The sequence below is a fragment of the Rhodnius prolixus genome, unplaced genomic scaffold (genome assembly GCF_049639745.1).
Source record: "Rhodnius prolixus isolate KJV_2025 unplaced genomic scaffold, Rpr scaffold_1, whole genome shotgun sequence".
Classification (NCBI taxonomy): Eukaryota; Metazoa; Arthropoda; class Insecta; order Hemiptera; family Reduviidae; genus Rhodnius; species Rhodnius prolixus.
Genome location: NW_027411581.1, coordinates 13,566,465 through 13,586,250, shown reverse-complemented (window position 1 = coordinate 13,586,250; position 19,786 = coordinate 13,566,465). Strand labels below are relative to the sequence as shown.

Below are 19,786 nucleotides of genomic sequence, written 5' to 3'. Positions count from 1 at the left end.
TTTTCATTCGTTATTTTCACGGTTAGGTAGTTAAGAGATTATTTGCGGTTTATTATTTTATTTATTCTTATTTCATTGAAACGCTGGAAATGTTAACAGAAACGAAAAGTAGTGATTACTAGACATGTATGTGAGAATGTTTGAATTAAGGAAATGGTGTAATAGGAATCGTTCACAAGTAAGTGTTACATATTATATTAGTGATTTACATTTTTTGCAGTTATTGATGATTTTGGCAATAGTTTACAATAAGAATTCTAATTTCTTAATCAAAGTTCCGTGATCGGCTGTTTTATTTGAAGGTTCCCCAATAAGTACTCTCTCTTCTAGAGATCAGAGATTTTAATTATCTGATTATGTACTGATTGATGTCAATTACAGCAATGAGTTATGTAATTACCTTGACGCGGCTTGAGACAAGTGCTATCTTCTGGGTCCAGTTGCTCCTCATTCATTCACAGAATCTTTTTTTTTTTTTTGTGGTAATGGCGTTTCAAAAATGCTGGCACATTTCCAGGGAATGACCAGGGCATACATGAAGATTGATGTGAATATTTATTTTGGATCAGAATCTTATTTAAAGTTTAAAGTTATTTCGGTTCTTTACAAATGAAATTAGTAGTGTGTAAACTCGAGTATGTAAGAACATTGCGTTACGGTCTGTTTAGTATTGCATTTATCCGTCGTGGGTAGATCGGTTTGGTAGTTCTCAGTGTTCAAGTCCGTATGCCCAAATTGGTTTTATTTTGTTTGTTTGTTTTTTGGTCACAGGGTGCAAAAGCATACTGCGAAAACTCCCTATCTTTGACCATTTTAAATTATCAGAATTGTGCTGAAACAAAATAAGTCCACTGAAACTTTCTATCGCTGCTTTTGGTTATAATAATTTCATTGATTTTATTATATCGATTTTCATATCGGCAGCGTAATTTCCGGCATAGACCATTCTCATACAACTCCTGTGTCTTTTAAATACGGAAAATAAATGTTTAGTAAATGTAAAAAATTAATAGTAAGTCTAGTGAAAGTCGAGGAACATTTTATAACATTGTCATAATTGTTACAATTTTGCACCTGTCATTCAATTTTTAAAGTTTTCTAAAAAAGACAGGTAAACAATAATTATATCAAATTAAATTCTATAAATAATCATCGTGCAGCATCTCAAAAAAACAACTTCCCTTCAATACGCAGCTCTAAAAGTTTCTTCTGCACCAGAACAAAACTTCAAGAGTTACTCGACATCCAGCACGAAATCACAAAATGAATATCTGAATGATCTTAGAAATATATTTTAGCAATGTCAGCCGTAGCAGCACCAACCAGAAAAGCAATTTTAAAAAGATTTTTCAAAAAAAATATTGTAGAATCTCCGCAGTATATTCACGTGTAATTGGTTAGGCGAATGTTAGATTAATCTGAATAGAAAAAGAAATCTAGCCTTGCGACCACCATTAACTAAACCCTACAACTGATTGCATTGTCTGTCTGTTCCTCGCAATGTTTGTTTACGTAATTTGTTAGAGTTTACCAAAACTCTGGACATATGAATTGATTTGAAGGAGCAGCCGACAATTCCAGAGGATAAAGGCCAGCGACTTCTTAAATCTTACTACTTTCCTTTTGTTTAATTTTTGAAAAACAATTATTTCTCCCATATGTTGTATCTCCCACCTGCAGATGCAACATAAACTGCGATTCTCTAAAAGGCCCCCTTAAAACAACACTACCTAATAAAACACTCATTAATTTACAAATTAAGTAAATTGTTTTTATATAAAATTCTAAAGTGCAACTTTAAAACAATAAGATATACGTAATCACATGCTGATCTAAACACGTCAATAGTTTAACTGTGATAAGAGAAAAACTTTGATAATAAAAGCCATTATATTTATGAACGGTTATAAATCATAATTTGTTTATTTAATTTTTCAAATCTACTTTCTCTCTAGTCTAGAAATTTTTATAGACATAGCGTCTAAAAATACTTGTGCTCAGGCACACCCTTAGCATTTGCTCAACATTTTTTTTTAATTTACTTATTCAAAGTTATAGGAAATCATTCAGGCGCACAAAACTTCGTCCACTTCAACAATATATTGTAATGATTACTTGAAATCAAGAAAAGTGACCATGGTTCATCGTAAAATTATTGGAAAAAATTGAAGGTTGCGTTCGACATCTTTTGTCTATTTTCGTTTTTCTTTTGGTTTTCATTTATTTATAAATGAAAACGTGGCCAATTTTGTTTTGAAAGACTTCAGTTTAAGGGATTATTTATTTATTTATATGTCATTGGATAGATTACATTAGTGTTTCAATACTTTAGCCACAAACAACATATCTTTTCGTTTAATATTTAATGTTAATATTGTTTTACTAGATAATAGATGATTATATTTTCCTGTTTACTATTTTTAGTGCTTATAAAAAAGTTAAATAATGTATGTAACCATGTCTTATCTAAATCTACATCATTTAACAATAAATTAAAGAGGAAAATGTTCAATTAAGAGTAAAAATACTCTTCAGTTAAATAAGAATCACGAATTGCATTAAAACATGTTTTTATCTGGCTATTTATGAAACTAATTAGTACCAAACCCTGAGATTTGGAATGTCGTTTTGAAGTATAAATTAAAAGAAAGAAAGATAAAAAAAAGAAAGAGGTAAGTAAGTTTTGATCTATTAATGTTAGCCTAGGGTTTAAGAGAAAAGCCGTTATGTTTTTTTTTTTTTTATTAAAAATATCTTGAATACTGTGTTTGTCTGCCTCAGAAGCTCTTGATCTGAGAATCAGCTATTTTTTCCGGCAAGAGACATTCGGACTGAATTGAGCTGTGGTATAGTCTTTGATTCTTTGGCTTTGGCTGAGTAAATGATGCTCCTAGAATGCAGTCTCCATTCTATTAATACAGTAAATTAAATGACATTTTCATTTAATAAAAGTTTAAGTTCAAGTTAGTTCCTACATCTTTCTTTAGTTTAAAGTCAAAAGAAAAGGCAAAAGTCAGTAGGTGCTTAATGTGGTAAGCAGGGTGAACATTCCAACAATTCGTTCTTCAAATCCTCAGTTTTATATTTCAAACCACTTTTGAGAACAGCCACTTGTCCTAATGAATTTTGTTGTCTTCTATTATTCAAGGTCTCTTATTATGATTTTTTTTTTTTTTTTTGGTCTTCCACTGAAATTAGGAGGAAGAGAAAACAACTTTTTATTGGCAAAATTGGAAAATAATTTAATTCTTAATAATCCAAAAATAAAATAATACTCTAAACAAGCGTAAAAGTAGTTGTTGAAGTTCCAAACCCGTGTATTACTAGCCAAAAGGAGAATGACATTATTCTTGGCCTTCATGGACATACAGAGGCTGTTTATTTACAAATAATTGCACCATTGTCTTCCTCAAATGGAGATAGGCCACAATTCTCACTCTTCGTTTGAGATGAAGAATTTTTGGCTTTAAGAACTTTTGTTCTTAAGTAATTTTACTGGTGTTTGGGACAATTTATCTTAATATTAAGTGGTTAGTTTTCAGTATTAATAACAGAACAATGTGCACAGAATAAAGTTAATAAAACTTATTATTGCTTACCAATTTGAATTCAAACTTATTATTTTAAACGTACTTGGCGAATAACTGATAAAAGTTTGATATGCAATAAAATTACGGAACATTAAAAAAAAAAATGTCACTATGAGTCGCTAATTTTTGTATGCTTCCTTTATGGCTGTTAAAATGATATTGTTGGGATAAAAAGCTCATTACAGCCTGATAATGTTTGGCTGCATACAGTTAGTCATAGCAAGAAGATTGAAATAAAGTAGCAGAATAGCAAACAGAGCTGTATAACACATTCTTTTATTTCTAACCAGTCTGTTAATAGCAATAAAAAAAATAAAAGTTCTTTAAATTAGAAACTTAATCCATGATTAAGCCTCACATAATTCTTAGAGAAATGTTAAAAAAAAAAGTGATTAATTATTACTTCACCAACTTAACACAACATTAACATCTTACGTTAGCGTTCTATGAATTATTCAAATTAAAAGTTGGAGACATTCTGACTAACTAAACGCATTTAACTTGCTCTAAATAAAATATTAACTAAGCCAATGACCTATATCAATTTGTATTGATTTTTCAAACTTATTCTAACTTGTAAATATTAAATAAAGTTTAGTATCATAAAAACATCAACATGGAGCCACAAAAATATTCAAAAATACGAAGGAATATTATTTGAGGGTCAATGTTTAGAGCTCTTTTATGCTCTACTGGCTGTTAGGTCTAAAGAAGTCCACTCAAGACCAATGATGAAGATCCTTACAAGAATTGGTCACCAACATTGAATATTACACTCTCTGTACAGCTGGACATTCGAAATACAGAGGCAATAAAGCGGCAGAGATCGACTGTTCTGGTAGCGGATCTATGTATACAAAATGTGATACAAGTTCATCCATCAAACTTGGCTGGTCAGAGGAATTATGAGTAGAACGCTTGAGAATAAGACACCCAGGGTAGAGGGAAGCGAACAAGTTTATTACTACCACCTACTCGGCTGAGTTCAGAACGAGTAGTATTCTAACAATACCTAGAGATGTCACTAGGATTACGCAGGCAAACCTCTTATAGGCTACTGTTGACTGACAAAGCACAAGCATTGCCTGATCCGTGACAAAAGAACAGTCTTGTTTTGCCAAAAAGAAGAAGGAATGGCGCTGAGTCTTTGTGAACGGTTACAGTCCAGTAAAAACAAAAACCTTCCTACTTTGCCCCTCATCTGAATATTACTCGTATGTCCTTTTCAAAAAGACAGGACTAAAGGAGTACTCTAACGAGTGGATATTCTAACAATAGAATCTTCGGGTCGCGGTGTCATAGTCTTTCTTTCCAAATCCTAAGGATTTATTAGATTAGATTGTATTAGCAATCACCCTCATCCGTCAATGAGCTGCGGTGCCCCACACTAAAAGAATGTCTTAGGATGGCAATGCTTGGAGTCTGTCACAAACCAAACTATCTGTCCCTACTTCATTAATTAACTAACTTTTTTTAAAAAAATTTTCTTAATGAATCAAATTTAATTATTTGTTTAATCCATGCCAAAACTGCAGAGTTATTAAAAAAAATAGTGTTATTTAAAAAAAAAACTAAAAATTTTAATATTTGCTTTCAGGACCTTAAGGCGAGGATGCAATCCGGAAACAACGTCATACGTAAGAACTATTGCAAATAAATAACTTTACAAAATAAAATTCTTTGACTCCTTCATCTTCTTATCCTCTACTTTTCTCGTATTGTTTAAAGAGGAGAAACTGTTTTTGTCCATCTCGCCAATTGGCCTCCGTGTTTGCCTCTACTTTACCAAACAAATTCACCTTTAACATTCTAATGCCTCGCACAGAACCAGTCCAATCTGGCATATGCCAAACAACATAACCATCTTTGCAATAGTGTTCTCAACAGAATTATGAGGAAAGCTAAAAAATATTGATTTTCACCATTAAAGTCAAATTCTTTTAAACAAGTATCACACATGGTTTTTAGAGGATCTATAAGTAAAAGAGTAATTGTTTATGCTCAGTTTATGAATACTTTCAATATATAAATCATTTTTCATAAACGTAATTGTTTTAATTTCTTTTCTAAATTTGCTATATTAAAAGCATATTAATAAACTTCGTATATATTTATTTTGTATACTTTAGAGTACTGGTACTGTTTCTAAATATGTTTTAGAGCAGGGGTGAGCAACCTTTTTAATCAATGGGCCAATTTAAATTTAATTTTTTTTTGGCGGGCCGCACATAAATTAACTCTTATTAATAATTTACGAAACTTCGTACGAAACGCATCGCGTCCGTATTGCATGTTTGAACAAGTCACCGACAAGTGTGTATCTCGTCACAAAAAAATCGCGCAGACGCGGCGCGTTCGTATTGCATGTTTAAAAACGTCGTCGACAAGTAACTCGCCATAAAAAAAATATGTAGGTTTAGTATGTACGGCCATTTTATTATAATTAATTTTATAACAATATATTGATGGGAGAAAGTCGATAAAATAAGTTCAATTTTAGAAATGCTTGGCGGGCCGCGTGTTGCTCATCCTTGTTTTAGACTATTGTTCAGAGTTTTATTTTTCGTATGTCTTAGCTGCACTTTTAAAGCCATGAATTAAGTAAATAAACTGAGCATCCTTGTTCCGTAACCCTTTTCCTGTATTTATCTTAGATTCTCCACTCCTCCTTCCTTCTATAGAAGTTCAGTTCATCTACATCAATCGATTTAGGGTATCTGGTCTATTTTTTCATCTTTATTGGTACTCTTGTTCAAATACTATTAATCATCTATTCTACACCAACATGTCAAAAATCCTTTTTTCCCCCGAACGTATAATTTGTTTATTGGCCAATTTATTTTGAAATTAATTAATTTTCAATTGTAAATATGAGATTTTTTTTTTATATTTTAAATTTTAAAGGGCCTACATCAGGTAATGGTGTTTGGATACCGAGCAACAATGGCAGTCCTCTAAATGAACAGCAAATAATTTACACTAATGAGGAAAAAACTTTGTAAGTTTATGATCATGAATTTATTTGACAAAAAAAAAAGAAGTATATTACTTAGTTCTAAACTTAGCATTTATGACCATACTTGTTATGCACCAAACAAAAATTTATGTTAGCGTTAGAAAATTTTGAATGTTTTCAATAAACAAGAGTTACATCTTGAATTATTGAAAGCATTTTTATACAACGACTGTGACCGCGGTTCACATGATATTAATATCTGTTTTTGTTTTTGTTGTTTTAGAAAGTCGTCGAAATGGCGAAAAGTAAAATTACTTTTAATAGCTGCGTTTATAATTTTACTACTTTTAGCACTGACTATCACATTATATTATGGTAAATTATTACCTTTAATCTCTATGTGTAACATATTTATTGATAAACTTATTAATTATAAACTATTTTTCAGCCATAGAAAATAAAGGAGCGGGTGATGTTTGCTTCACGCCTGATTGCATTAAAGCAGGTATGGTTTATTATTAAATGTCTGCCTGCTGTCGTTCGAATAATTATAGAGCATATTTAATTCTACATCTCATAAGAATGCTCCTCCAAAACATGTATATTCATTTTAGAATCAGCAATATTACTAAAAACGTTTGTTTTCAAAAAGGCCAATTCCAGCCAACTGTGGAAGTTAGAGAAGAAAAAAAAGTTACATCGAGTTAGAAAATTGAAATGAGCGAAAGTGTTTCGGTCCTGCTGCAGATATGTAGCAAGCTTGAACTTACAGTTACATCTAAACACACTGTGGGATCTATCATAATGAAGGGTTTAATCCAGGTGAAGTGGAAGATTGGCTTAGAGATATCATAGAAAGAGATCTAAAGAACAAGGAGTAGAGTATGACCTCGAATAGTAGTGAATGTTTCAAGTTTTTCTGTTCGAAACCTCGCTCAGATGAGGCGGTTTCAAGAAAAAGAAATAAATGGGGGGCTCAGTTTTTTAATTTTATTATTTATTCATTTTCAATTTTATTTTTTAAATATAAATATGTAATTAAACATAGTATGTCCAATAAGAGGTCAAAATATTATCTAACGATTTTCCTCTAATGCAATTATATATAATTGTACTTATGTACGTATTTATCCCGATCAATAAGATAAAGTAATATCACAAAATAAATTTCAATATAGTGTGAGGCACCAGCAATTAAATGTGGTCCTAACTGAGCTTGAGTATATTTAATCACGATGTATAAATGGAGGTGGATTCACTATTCACCCAAAACATCTTTAAATTCAAAATTGAGGGCCCTCACACATGAAATATGAGTAGCGCGCGGTCTGTATTTGTGTATGTAAAAACAAAAAAAAACATTTATTTTATTTTTTTAGAAAAACGGTTTCAATGCTTTTGTTTTAAACTGAGGAACTATCTGCGCAATTAAAAACCTTTAGTTTCTGATTAATCATTTTTCTGGACTAATATTTTTGGGCAATCTTGAGGAATCTATGAACGTAGTAATTATTATTGAGAGAGGGTGTTCTTTGCACTAACTGAGCCAATGTGGATCAAATCATAAAGCTTATTCGGGTTGTAATCAAATTCCCATTAACTTCATTTATGTGGTTTCCATTTTTAAATTTTAAGAAAGTTTGACCATTTGAGTGATTGCAAATGCATTTAGGTATGTGTGTTACCTTATTTTGTTTGCTTGTTTAACTTCTAGCGGCCACTTTACTGCAGTCAATGAATTTACAAGTTAAACCATGTGATAATTTTTATTCGTACGCATGTGGTAACTGGAGAAAAACCCATCCAGCCCCATTGCCAGTTTACGTTAATAATTGGTTTCAAGAAAGTTTCAAAATTCAAATGCGTAATAATATTGGTATGTTGTTGCAAATTAGCAGTTTTTGTAATAAATATTAAAATTTAGAATTATTGTAGACAAATTAGATTGGATGTTTATTGATACAGATAATAACATTATTATTTCTTACAGTATTATAAAATTAAATTTTTTATTACAGATTACCTTGAAAAGAACAATTCAGATACGGATCCTCGTTCAGTACGAGAAGCAAGAATGGTCTACAAGTCATGCTTAGATTTCGGTAATATTCAGCGGTTATTAATATCATTTTTAATTAATATTACGATATATACCATCAGTTCGCTTTCTTGTGCAGTTTTACGATCAACCCTTCCCATATATAATTTTATTAATATACTTTAATAAAATAAATAATTGTGGACAATGGCAATGCAATGGGACCTTCTTAGTATAAGAAACTCTCTGGTTACGCACTGATATTCTCAGAGCAAGATATTCTAGATAGTACCATTCAAATCAGTTGTAGAAGCTTGCAGATTAAATAAAATCTAGGAGCTGTAAGCCTGAACTCGATGCATTGCGAGTCTTATTCTTATTCACAAAATTTAGGTTATTCTAAATTTTGTGAATTTAAAGTTGAGTTTCAGCGATAGAAACATAGAATCTCGAGTGCTAATTTGTCACAACACCCTTTTCACTTTCTAAGATTGTATTCACTTTTGAATATATTCAGATTAACAGCGATCGTTCAAGTGGATTCGGGGGGGGGGGCCGTAAAGGTTTTTAAGAAAAGTTAGTATTGGATTAAATGATTTCCTGTGGGCGAAGTGCAGGGTTCACTGCCTATTCAGCAAAAAACTGTGGATTGGAAGATATGTTTGTTTAGGATTCACATTGGATGGTTTGGCGGAGCATCTTAATCCTCCAAATGCCCAAATCGGCATGAAAGTATGTATTTCTGTGTTGCTCTGTAGAGTAGGCATGTCTGTTTTCAAAATGTAAATGTAATTTATGCTTACTTAAGTTTAATACTCAATGTTTCATGAGTACAAGGTATTAATAAAATTTTGTAGAATAATGGTACAAAGTCAGGGTTACGTTATCTTAGCATTCGACATTATTACAGATTAGTTAGGGATGTCGGCTGTGTCAGTATACTGTCCTGCATGCTGATATCAATGCCGCATCTCACTCAGCAACAGCGATCGACAAGATACGATTGCAGAAAGATTATAAAATCTAATAATTCCAACTTTTTTACAGAATCTATGGAAGTAACAGGTTTACAGGCTTTATGGGATTTATTCGAAGCTGTTGGTTTGCCTAGAAATCCTATGACCCAGACAACGTTGACACAACCATGGATTAAAACGATTGCAAAGGCAAGAAGATATTTGTCTTTAGATTTGCTAATCGGCGTTGGCGTGTTGTCATCATTGAAAAATAGTAGCATAAATCAACTTATTGTCACCATTCCAGGAGAAGAACAAGCCTTACCGGGGTATATTTGATTTATATCTCCAACATTACTTTCTCTGTGGATACTACAGCTTCTGTATTCAAACTTCTATATTTAATTATTAAAACTTTTCAAATTCAAAAATACTAATTTTTTAATAAACATAAATTTTAATATTTAGTTTTCAGTCAAAAAGTAAAATAATGCTTATTATTTGGAAGAACTTAAGTACAACAACTAAATTATTTCTCTCAAGCTGAAGCTATCGGTTTGGTCAAGTTTAGAGCTCCATTAACCGAGTTATTTGGGATACGCTGATATGATAAATTTTAGTACGTGAACTGCGTAAATAGAAGGACTTTCGTTTATAGATTTTTTTATTATTTTAATTAGAGCAGTAATACAGCGCAAACTCACCTTTTTCCTTTATCTAAACCCATAAATATATCCCATATGTATAACTTTCTAAATGAAGAATGCTAAGCTGTTATGTGTTCAATAGTTATTAGTTACATATTGTTAGCTAAGATCTATACAAAAAATTTACTCATCACCTTCCAAATTTTAATATTTATCTACATTAAAATAAATAAATAAAATAGAAGTTTGTGATGTAATTCTTTATAGCTGTAGCGATTATTCATAGCAAGATTTAATATTAATTATTTGAGCCATTGATTAACAAAAACTGATTGTATTCTGTAGAAGCAAGTGGAAAAGAAACAGATGGAGATGGGATGATAAAAGACTACCTGAAAAGCTTAAAAGAAAAATCATAGATGAGGGCGAACAGTTCAATCAACTATGGAAAACATTGGCTGTTAAATTAATAGCGTATGTTATAAATGCAGATAATGGTACATTAGGAACTGAAGAAGAAATGAACGATGTTGCCACTACTATTTTAGACGTACAAACTGAATTATTAATGGTAAGAGGCAATACAAAATATGTATCATTATTTTAATAAATCCGCACAAATATATATATAATATTATATTATTATTATTACAAAAAATAGAAGTTTGTGATGTAATTCTTTATAGCTGTAGCGATTATTCATAGCAAGATTTAAAATTAATTATCTGAGTTTTTGATTAACTGAAATTCACTTTAATCTTTTATTAATTACTCTAATGACACAATAACAACTTTAAAATTCACAGTTGGAAAATGATGATAATGTTCGACAGTCATCAGCAGAACCATTTCCTTCAGTATACACTTTAGAAGAAATGCAATACATTGTGAATAATGCTACCAATAGTGGCACTTCTAAGGTGAAATTTCTTAAATTTTCTTTTTTTAACTTTTCATTTTAAAAAAATATAAGTTTAACTAATTTCATAGTGTTTCCAAGAATCAAAGGTACTTGAAAATTAGATGTTTGAAGAAAATATGAAATTGATACTGTAACAATCTACCTGGAACTCGGGGGTCCGAATTCTGCTGCTGGCCTTAATATTTTATTATTATTGCTTTTTTAAATCGTGCTCCACGAGATGACTAGGCCAGGGGCAAACCCGGCCAAAACATTATGTTGAAACTGGCTATCGCTGACTTAAGACCTAAGCCGGTTTCAAAAATCTTAATCAAGCTGCAAGTGGTTGCAATTAAGACCTTCTGCGTAAACTGGTATAGGCTACCGTGTAACTAGATGTCTCCGATAGGACCACAGTAATCATAGTCTTTCCCTCAATTTTGTCTGTAGCACAACTTCCATGGAGTGATACTTTCTCATCTTGTTAGGGGTATGGTGTGGGGTATGTTTCCAGAAGATGTATCTGTTGTAGTTACGGGTCGCTATGATCTAGACCTGGTGGAGGCCATAAAACTTTACATCTTAACGCACAATATCCCAGCCTCAAACAACAAGATATCGGCCTTGCAACTTCTTCGCTTCCCACATTTCACTTCACCATCAATGCTCAAATTAAGAGAGGACTTTTACGCTCTTCCGTTTCTCATACTGTTCTAAAAAGGGTCCTCTTGGCACGATCCAGAAAAAAAAAGTCTTTAACCCGCCTGCCATCTTTTCTCATAGTTTGGAGTCAAGAATAATGAGTGCTTTAAACTTTTACAGTTGATTGATGCTAATTTTGTTTTAGGTTTCTTTAAAGTTTGATATATTAATAGTTCATAAGTATAAAACCCTGTTGGTTTTGTTTGATACTTTGTTATTAATAATTTGAGAGAGATAGTAAGCCTCGCAGTCATCTGTTTTCATTTTCTTTATAATCACGTTCCCTCACCTATTACATTATTTCTTTAAAAAACGTAACACCTGATAAAAATTCTAAGTTATCAAAAAGCGTTTATATAACATTCTTTGGAAATCAGACGAAGACAGTTACTTTTCGAAGCAGGCGTTTTTTTTTTTTTTTTTTTTGTATTTTTACAAGTTTATTGTTGTTTCCAGATAAATTGGAAATCATTATTTGGAGCTATTTATGAAGATATTAGCTCTAACAGATTGGAATTTGATTCTTCAGAGCCAATTATGGTTCAGACTGTCCCATACTTGGAACTACTGTCACAGTTAGTTGAAGATATGGAGGATAGAGCTATTGGTTGGTATCAAGAATAGTTAGAAGACCTTAAGTTATCTTCAGTAATCTAAATTCTACGTTTGTTCATTTTTTTTTAAGCAATCCTATTTTAATTATTATTATAGAACTTTTCATTTGGTGGAACGTGATTTATGCAGTTGCTTCGCATGTTAATGAGGAAATGAAAGAGTTGAAAGAAGCGATAGATAAACAAATTTTAATGAATTTACCATCCAAAAGTAGGTGAGTTTCTTTTTCCTTAAGGTTCCCTGTTTTTTCACTTTTTCATCTACTTTTCAGTAACAAATCTGTTGTTTTCACTTAAAAAGAGATCATTAAACAATTTTATCTTTTGAAAGCGAGATCTTTGAATGATCCGAAATTTTACATTGGAATAAAAATAAAACGAAAAAACCAAAATCAATAATTATTATTACAGAAACGAATTATGTGTGGAGACAGTATCCTCACTTATGAAAATAGCTATTGGATATCAAGTAAAGGATTATGCCAGCGAAGAACAAATTTCAGAGGTTCGTAATGTTTCTCTGCTTAAAATGTGTTAAATGAAAATAAAACACATGCATGTTTATAAATCACTTATAAGGTATAAGTCATTATACCAGCCTAGATTAAAATAAATAACAAGTGATGTCCAACTCCTTTGCAGTGTGGTGATTATGCTATCTCATTTTTTATTATTATTATTCTTAGCTTTGATTTATCTTTTTAAAATTTATAACAATGCTTATAAGATAAAATGTCTGCAATGACTAAGTTAATCATAAAGAGTTTATATTACAAAATATATATGAATTCAAATCTGAATTCTGTCATTTCAGGGCAGATTTATCCCGAACAATATATGCTCTTATGGTGTACGTGAACATATCGAACCTTCTTAAATAAAAATAAAAAAAACAATTCGTTTTATTAAACTCTTTTTACAATTTATTTTCTCTTTGTACAACAGTTTCCAAATAATACCTTGTATTTTGATTAGAATTAGGTTGATTGCTATCGAAAAAAAATTCCTTTCACATTTTTACCTTTCCTGGAGAGAATTTTTCATCAGACAACTATTTCTCTCTTCAACTTGTTTTCAAGACGTAGATGTAATTCTTTCTCACCAATGATTAAGAGTAAATCTCATTCACAGATCTCACAGCCACACATTCAAGTTTAACTTAACGACTAAGTGAAGTAGACTCTACGATATTCGATTCTCCGCTAAAGATACGTTTATCTAAACATAGATAATTTAAAGAACTAAGTATACGCTATACAAACATATATAAATCTAAAAATGTACGTATTTATAATTAATTAACTACTTTCATCTCTAACCATACATGCCACTAATTCAAATTTAAGTAATAATTTATGTTATTAGATATCTTCTTTTTTTTAAAAAAAAAAAAACACCCGGATTTGATCTTGTTACTCCAACCATCCTTCCAAAATTCCCAAAATAGCTCTAGTTTTACTCATCTCAATTTACAACGCCACGCTCCGCACCACCTCTTTCCGCTACTTTGGAAATTCAAGAGAAAATCTAGGGGCCAGCAGCTGCACTTTTTCACTACATATTTTGTTGCTTTTTTTTTTTTAGAGAATTTCTGTTACCAAAATTTTATCACTTACTCTTCATTCATAAGTTATACATTTTGTATTTTATAAATATATTTGCAGGTTAAAGAAATGATACATTATGTAAGAAGTTCATTTACAAATTTCATTTACGCTCTTGATTGGATGGATGAAGAAACTAAATTTGCCACTGTAGAAAAATTGTATACAATGAACCTGTTTGTCGGTTATCCTAATTGGTTTAACGACACAGAAATAATGGAAAACGTCTTTGCAAATGTGAGTTTTCATTTGATTGTTTAGTGTAATTAGTGCAATTACGTAAAGTATAATTCTGATTTTTTTTTTTTTTAAAGGTAACTCTAAAAAGAGAAACTCATTTACTAAATGTATTATACTTGCTTGGTGCAGATATTTACAATGAATTCGCTTCTTTAGATTACATAAATGATCGGTTTCAGTAAGTTTATTTTATTTATTAAAAGAATTATGGTGTTGGTTGCATATATTTTGAAATAATACGGATATATTATATTTTGCATATATCATATTGAAATAAGGCCTTCCTTGTATTCTCTTCCTTAACTTTGTGAACATTTGCATTTCTCTTAGTTTATATAATCAAATTTTCTTGAAATATAATTTCTATCTAAAAAAAAAAAAACAATTAACTTCAATGTCAAATTGATCTGTTGAAGAAATTAAGACATCTCAGCTTGCTTAGCGTACATACTTTAGAATTCATACTAAAATATCGAAATCTGAACAACGCGAATTTTGGTTGATGGCCACATTAATAGACAGACCGCCACACTCTCATGGACTATTTTTATGTACTCAAGGAGCCAAAAAATTGGTATCATGGAAAGAATAGAGATGTTCAAGTTTTATTGCTCATTTATCTTCCATTTGAATTAAAAAACTGATTCAAAATCATTAAATGGCTCAGTTAGAAATGATACTTTTCGCAAAGCAACAATCTTCACAAAAATATAATAATTTTGATAATATCCCGTATGAATTATAATTTTCTCAGAGAATCTTACATGTGCATCAGCTTTAAAAAATTGAAAAATTTCTTATTATTTATTTTATTTTGCAGAATGTTTTTTGAACCCTTAGATGTCAATGCTTTTTATGATCCAAGTTCAAATTCAATTAGTAAGTAAATATTTTACTCTTATTACTTTATACTTGCATGTCTCATTTTAATATATTTGAAAGATAATAAGTTATTACTCAATTCTAACATTCTTGATTCTTATTTTATCTACGATGTCACGCATTCTATTGGTAATTTTACATTTTTATAATATTTTTTCAGTTGTACCCTACGGTATTATCCAACAACCTTATTATAATATGGGATTGCAGTAAGTGATTTAATTTTATCTAATTACTATTGTTAGTATGTACTTTCTAATTTTTCATCTCAATTTAAAACTGTTTAAAGAGCGCTAAACTACGGAGCTATTGGTACCATTCTGGGACACGAAATGACACATGGACTGGATAATACCGGTAATACTTAAATTTCTTTTATTCAAATTCTAAACTGTCATATAAACCTGAAAATGAATGAGTTTTATATTTTTACAACTTATAGGCTGGCTAGGAAAAATTGATCTCGATGTTTTTGACCCAAAGCTCTTGAGATTTATGTGCTTCATGGTTTTGATTGTGGAAACAAATTTTTTCCCCATAGATGTAAGTTACTTACTTAATTCTAGGAGATCCATCTCGAGTGTGAATGGCAATAATAGGAGTAACGCGCAAGCTATATTTAAATTTGTTTGTACGATGAATCTTTAGAGACATATTACTATTATTATTAAAAATGCCTGTTTTTTTCAGGCAGGATTTGCGTCAAACTCCGTAATTGAGTGTCGCGTACGGTGGCCACTATTTACCAAAAAGTTCTCATATTAAACATTAATTAAAATCCAAGTCCTAGAGCGGAAATCGCTGTTGTCTGAGGTGCACTGTGATGACTTGTTGAATCATGTTAAAAGAACTTCTTACATGCAATGAGTGTAAAAAAACCACTCGAGATGGATCTCCTACAGTTAAGTAAGTAAGTACTATGGAGAAAAAAATTTGTTTCCACAATCGTAACTATGAAGCACATAAATCTCAAATTAATAGAGTTATGCATATATGTATATATAAGACTCATTAGTTTAGTTCCCTTCGCAGTTTCGTTTGCACAGAGAGCTATTTGTTTATAAAATGTATGCTCACTTTAATATATTTTTTCTTCTTTGGATACTTGTTATGTTGTTAGTTTATTTTCAAGAAAATATTTTATTCACTAATTTCCATTAGTTATTTATATCTTTTGGTTTTCTTAATTATGTTTACACAGTAATAAAACTGTACATAAACTTTTTTTTTAAAACAAATGTTTTAACAAATAAAATATCTGTCATCTCTAATGAAAGGTATTAAAAATCCCAAGTTCTCTTTTATTTATTACTAATTTATTTACAGTAACGTAAGACATCCAGAAAAGTAAAGAAATGATAATAAATTATTTTTCTTTCGATATTCCAAAGTGAAAAGTATTCAGTTATTATTATTATTTAAAAATTATAATTTCATTCTTTCTCTCCATTTATCGTACTGAAGGAAGAAAGAATCGATTTTTTTATTTCGTGGAAATATAATTTCTACTATTATTCTGGATAGATATCCTTCAGTGTGTTCATTCTTAAATTCATAGTTCCTCATACGTCATAAAAATAATATAGAAGTAGGAGAATAAATATAATAGCAACATCTTTAATAAGTTTCTACGGAATTTTTTTTTTTTTTTTTACTAAATTCCACATGAAACTTCAGAGAACTGTTAAATTTATATTTCAAATGTAACTTTCGCTTAATTTCGAAAATGTAACATGATCTCAAATATCTAGTATTAAAATAACAGAAAACAGCTCTTTTTCTCTGTTTGTAATAAGCAAATATTCTTTGATCCAGGAAGAATGTACGATAAGTTCGGCAGTTATAGAATATGGTGGTCTAATTTCTCCTCTGAAGAGTATTCAAAAAGAGCAGATTGTTTCCTAGATGCTTACAATAATTTCTACTTGGAATCTATTAATAGTACGGTAAGTTAGAATCTTCTTGGTCTTAAGACTTTTCTTTAAACTAATTAGATTACGATTTTTAATAAAGTAAATAAACCTAATAATAGCTAATTTACCTTAGCTTACAATAAATTAGCATAATTTTTGAACATAAAAAAATTAAAATTAAAATATAGAAACTAAGAAATTATTTACACCATGATCAAGTGGGCCTATTTCTAAAATCCTGTTCATCAATTGCTCGAAAAATTCTCTACCCAATCAACTTATTTTAATTAATGAATGAATTTTGATTGAGTGGCCATGGAATAGACATCAACTTACATCACTTACAGCTCGATAGTTAGCATATTGGATTCCCAGCTTCGAGTCCACCTGCTGGCTCTTAGATTTTCTCTTCTTTGATTCTTACAGCCCACTGTCCGGTGATGGATGTCCAGTGAGATGTCTGTAGCAAGAGAAAACTGCCAATGACCTCAGATGTTGTTGACCTGTCTTATTTTTTTTTTTTGTTTAAAGTACTAACTTTCAATACCTTTAAAAAAAAAACTAATATTTTGGTTCATCTCCTCATTTCACGATTGGATCCGAAAATTGTCTAAATAACACATTAAGCTGACTGTAAACTGTAAATCGTAAACTAATTAGCTGGGTACTCGTAGCGCTAAAGAATTGGAATTTTTTAAATATTGCTTTTTATTTATTTATAAATGGATTAAATTTTATCTTCATAATTGCAGGTTGACGGATATACAACTTTAGGCGAAAACATAGCCGATGATGGCGGAGTGAGGGATTCCTTAGCAGCATATAGGTCCTATGTTAAAAAGCATGGCAAAGAGGCGAAACTCCCCGGAATGATGAATTACACTCATGACCAACTATTTTTCCTTTCGTTTGCCAATGTGAGAAACTTTAAAATATACATGCAAATTTTAAATTCTTAAAATTTTTTTATTTTTTATTTTGATAAACTTGTAATTATTGAAGATTCTAACTTCCAGATGTGGTGTTCAGAATATTCAGACGACGCTCTTCTACGGATAATACAAAGTGATGAACATAGTCCAAACTTCGTTAGAGTAATAGTGGTTTTGCAAAATTCTCTTGATTTTTCACAATCATGGAATTGCCCTAAAGGTTCCTACATGAATCCAACTAAAAAATGCAAACTTTGGGAATAATTCTAATTTCAAACTGCCTACAAGTAACTGCGAAAGAATTTTTTTCTTTTTTATTGTGAAGAGAAGATCTAAATATTTATACATCCTTTGTACATAAATAGGAACCTTTCTGTAAACATATTTTATTAAAAAAAAGTTACCTACTTATTAGTTTTATTGTTATATTCTTAATAAAGGTATTATTTTGTTATTGCTTACTTTTTATTCAAATAGATCAACTACGATTTCCATTTTTCTCTTATTATTAATGCTAGAAAACTCACAACAGTAGCGTTTAAAGAAAAAAATGGCCCAGAAAAACAAAGTGTAATTAAGAATATCACACTTTGTACTGCATTTTTTCAGGCAATTTAACGATACTCAATATAATTTACACTTACCCCAACCTACCCAGTGACGCTACGGCCCTACAAGGACCTGGGCCTCCACCACTAGTTTTTGCCATTTGGCTTTGTCATAGGCGTACCTCCGCCATCTTCTAACACCCATCCCTCTCAAAACTTCCTCCACACCATCTAACCATTTCATACGAGGCCTCCCTCTGCGCTACGGCTTCCTCCAGGATTTCCCACCAAAAGTTTACTTGGAGATCTGGTTCTCCGAACATCTGCCGAAGCTCATGATGATTCTCCAGCGCCCACTTTTGCCAAAAAAATCCAAATATTCGTCAAGTACTTTTCTTTCTCATATGTTAAGAAGTTTTTCCGTAACTTTTGTAAATACCTAACTTTCACAACCATACGTAACCACAGTCCGAATGATTGTTTTGTAAATTAGGACCTTAGCTCTGCAGCTTCGAATTTCAACGGTTTCTGAAGAACGAAGAAACATCTGTCGCCTGCCGCCACTCGTGCTTTTATTTCTTCTGAAGTTTCGTTTTTTTCAGTCACGAGTGCTCCCAGATATTTAAACTGGCATGCGGATTTAAACACATGATTTCCAAGGTTCATGCTGGATTCCACCTGACCTGGTCTCCTAGAAGTTTTTAAATAAAAAGTCTTGTCGTCATTTATATACAGACGACATCTTCCTTGCTGCGGCTTTGAATTCTTAAAAAACTGACATCGATCGAGCCGCCAGCACAACATTTCGTAAACTAAATGTGGACTCATTCAAATATATATCATATTTAAAGGTAAGAATAATTTGATTGCACTTTTTAATTTTCGTTTACAGAATACTCATGGAACCTTATCTAGAATTTTATATAAATAATTATTGTAGTGTATTTTAAACGAAGGGTGCCTAAAAATGATCAATATACGAGTGATTCGGCCAGTTTTACCTAAACCAGTATGTTTCCCTGTATGTACGAGTATACTAAACCAGTTCGTACCTTGGTATGTGCAAGCTTCAAATATTTTATTTATTTTCCAATTTGTTTATATCGTCTACGTATTCTTTATTTGCAATTGTCTACATAATCAGTAGGCATTACTAATAAGGTGGAAGTATAAATGAAGTAAAGTTTGTGCAACTCCTACTAAACTTAAGAAATAACTATCTATTGATAATTGTAAAGATTTCTTAATTATTGATTAGAAGAT

General features: G+C 31.0%; 1 protein-coding gene across 1 annotated transcript; it reads left to right on the top strand.

Annotated features, from left to right (window-relative positions):
* Positions 1-2,650: 2,650 nt before the first annotated feature.
* LOC141454991 (neprilysin-2-like) lies at positions 2,651-18,429 on the top strand. Its single transcript, XM_074129785.1, has 21 exons — positions 2,651-2,672; positions 5,188-5,227; positions 6,495-6,588; positions 6,830-6,921; positions 6,995-7,051; positions 8,261-8,422; positions 8,565-8,648; positions 9,632-9,869; positions 10,533-10,758; positions 10,994-11,107; positions 12,247-12,397; positions 12,502-12,619; positions 12,816-12,909; positions 14,069-14,245; positions 14,323-14,426; positions 15,069-15,127; positions 15,291-15,339; positions 15,420-15,487; positions 16,946-17,076; positions 17,796-17,960; positions 18,060-18,429. Exons 2-21 carry the CDS (start codon positions 5,203-5,205, stop codon positions 18,237-18,239), a joined length of 2,388 nt encoding a protein of 795 aa, XP_073985886.1. The 5' UTR covers positions 2,651-2,672; positions 5,188-5,202; the 3' UTR covers positions 18,240-18,429.
* The last annotated feature ends 1,357 nt before the right edge of the window (positions 18,430-19,786 follow it).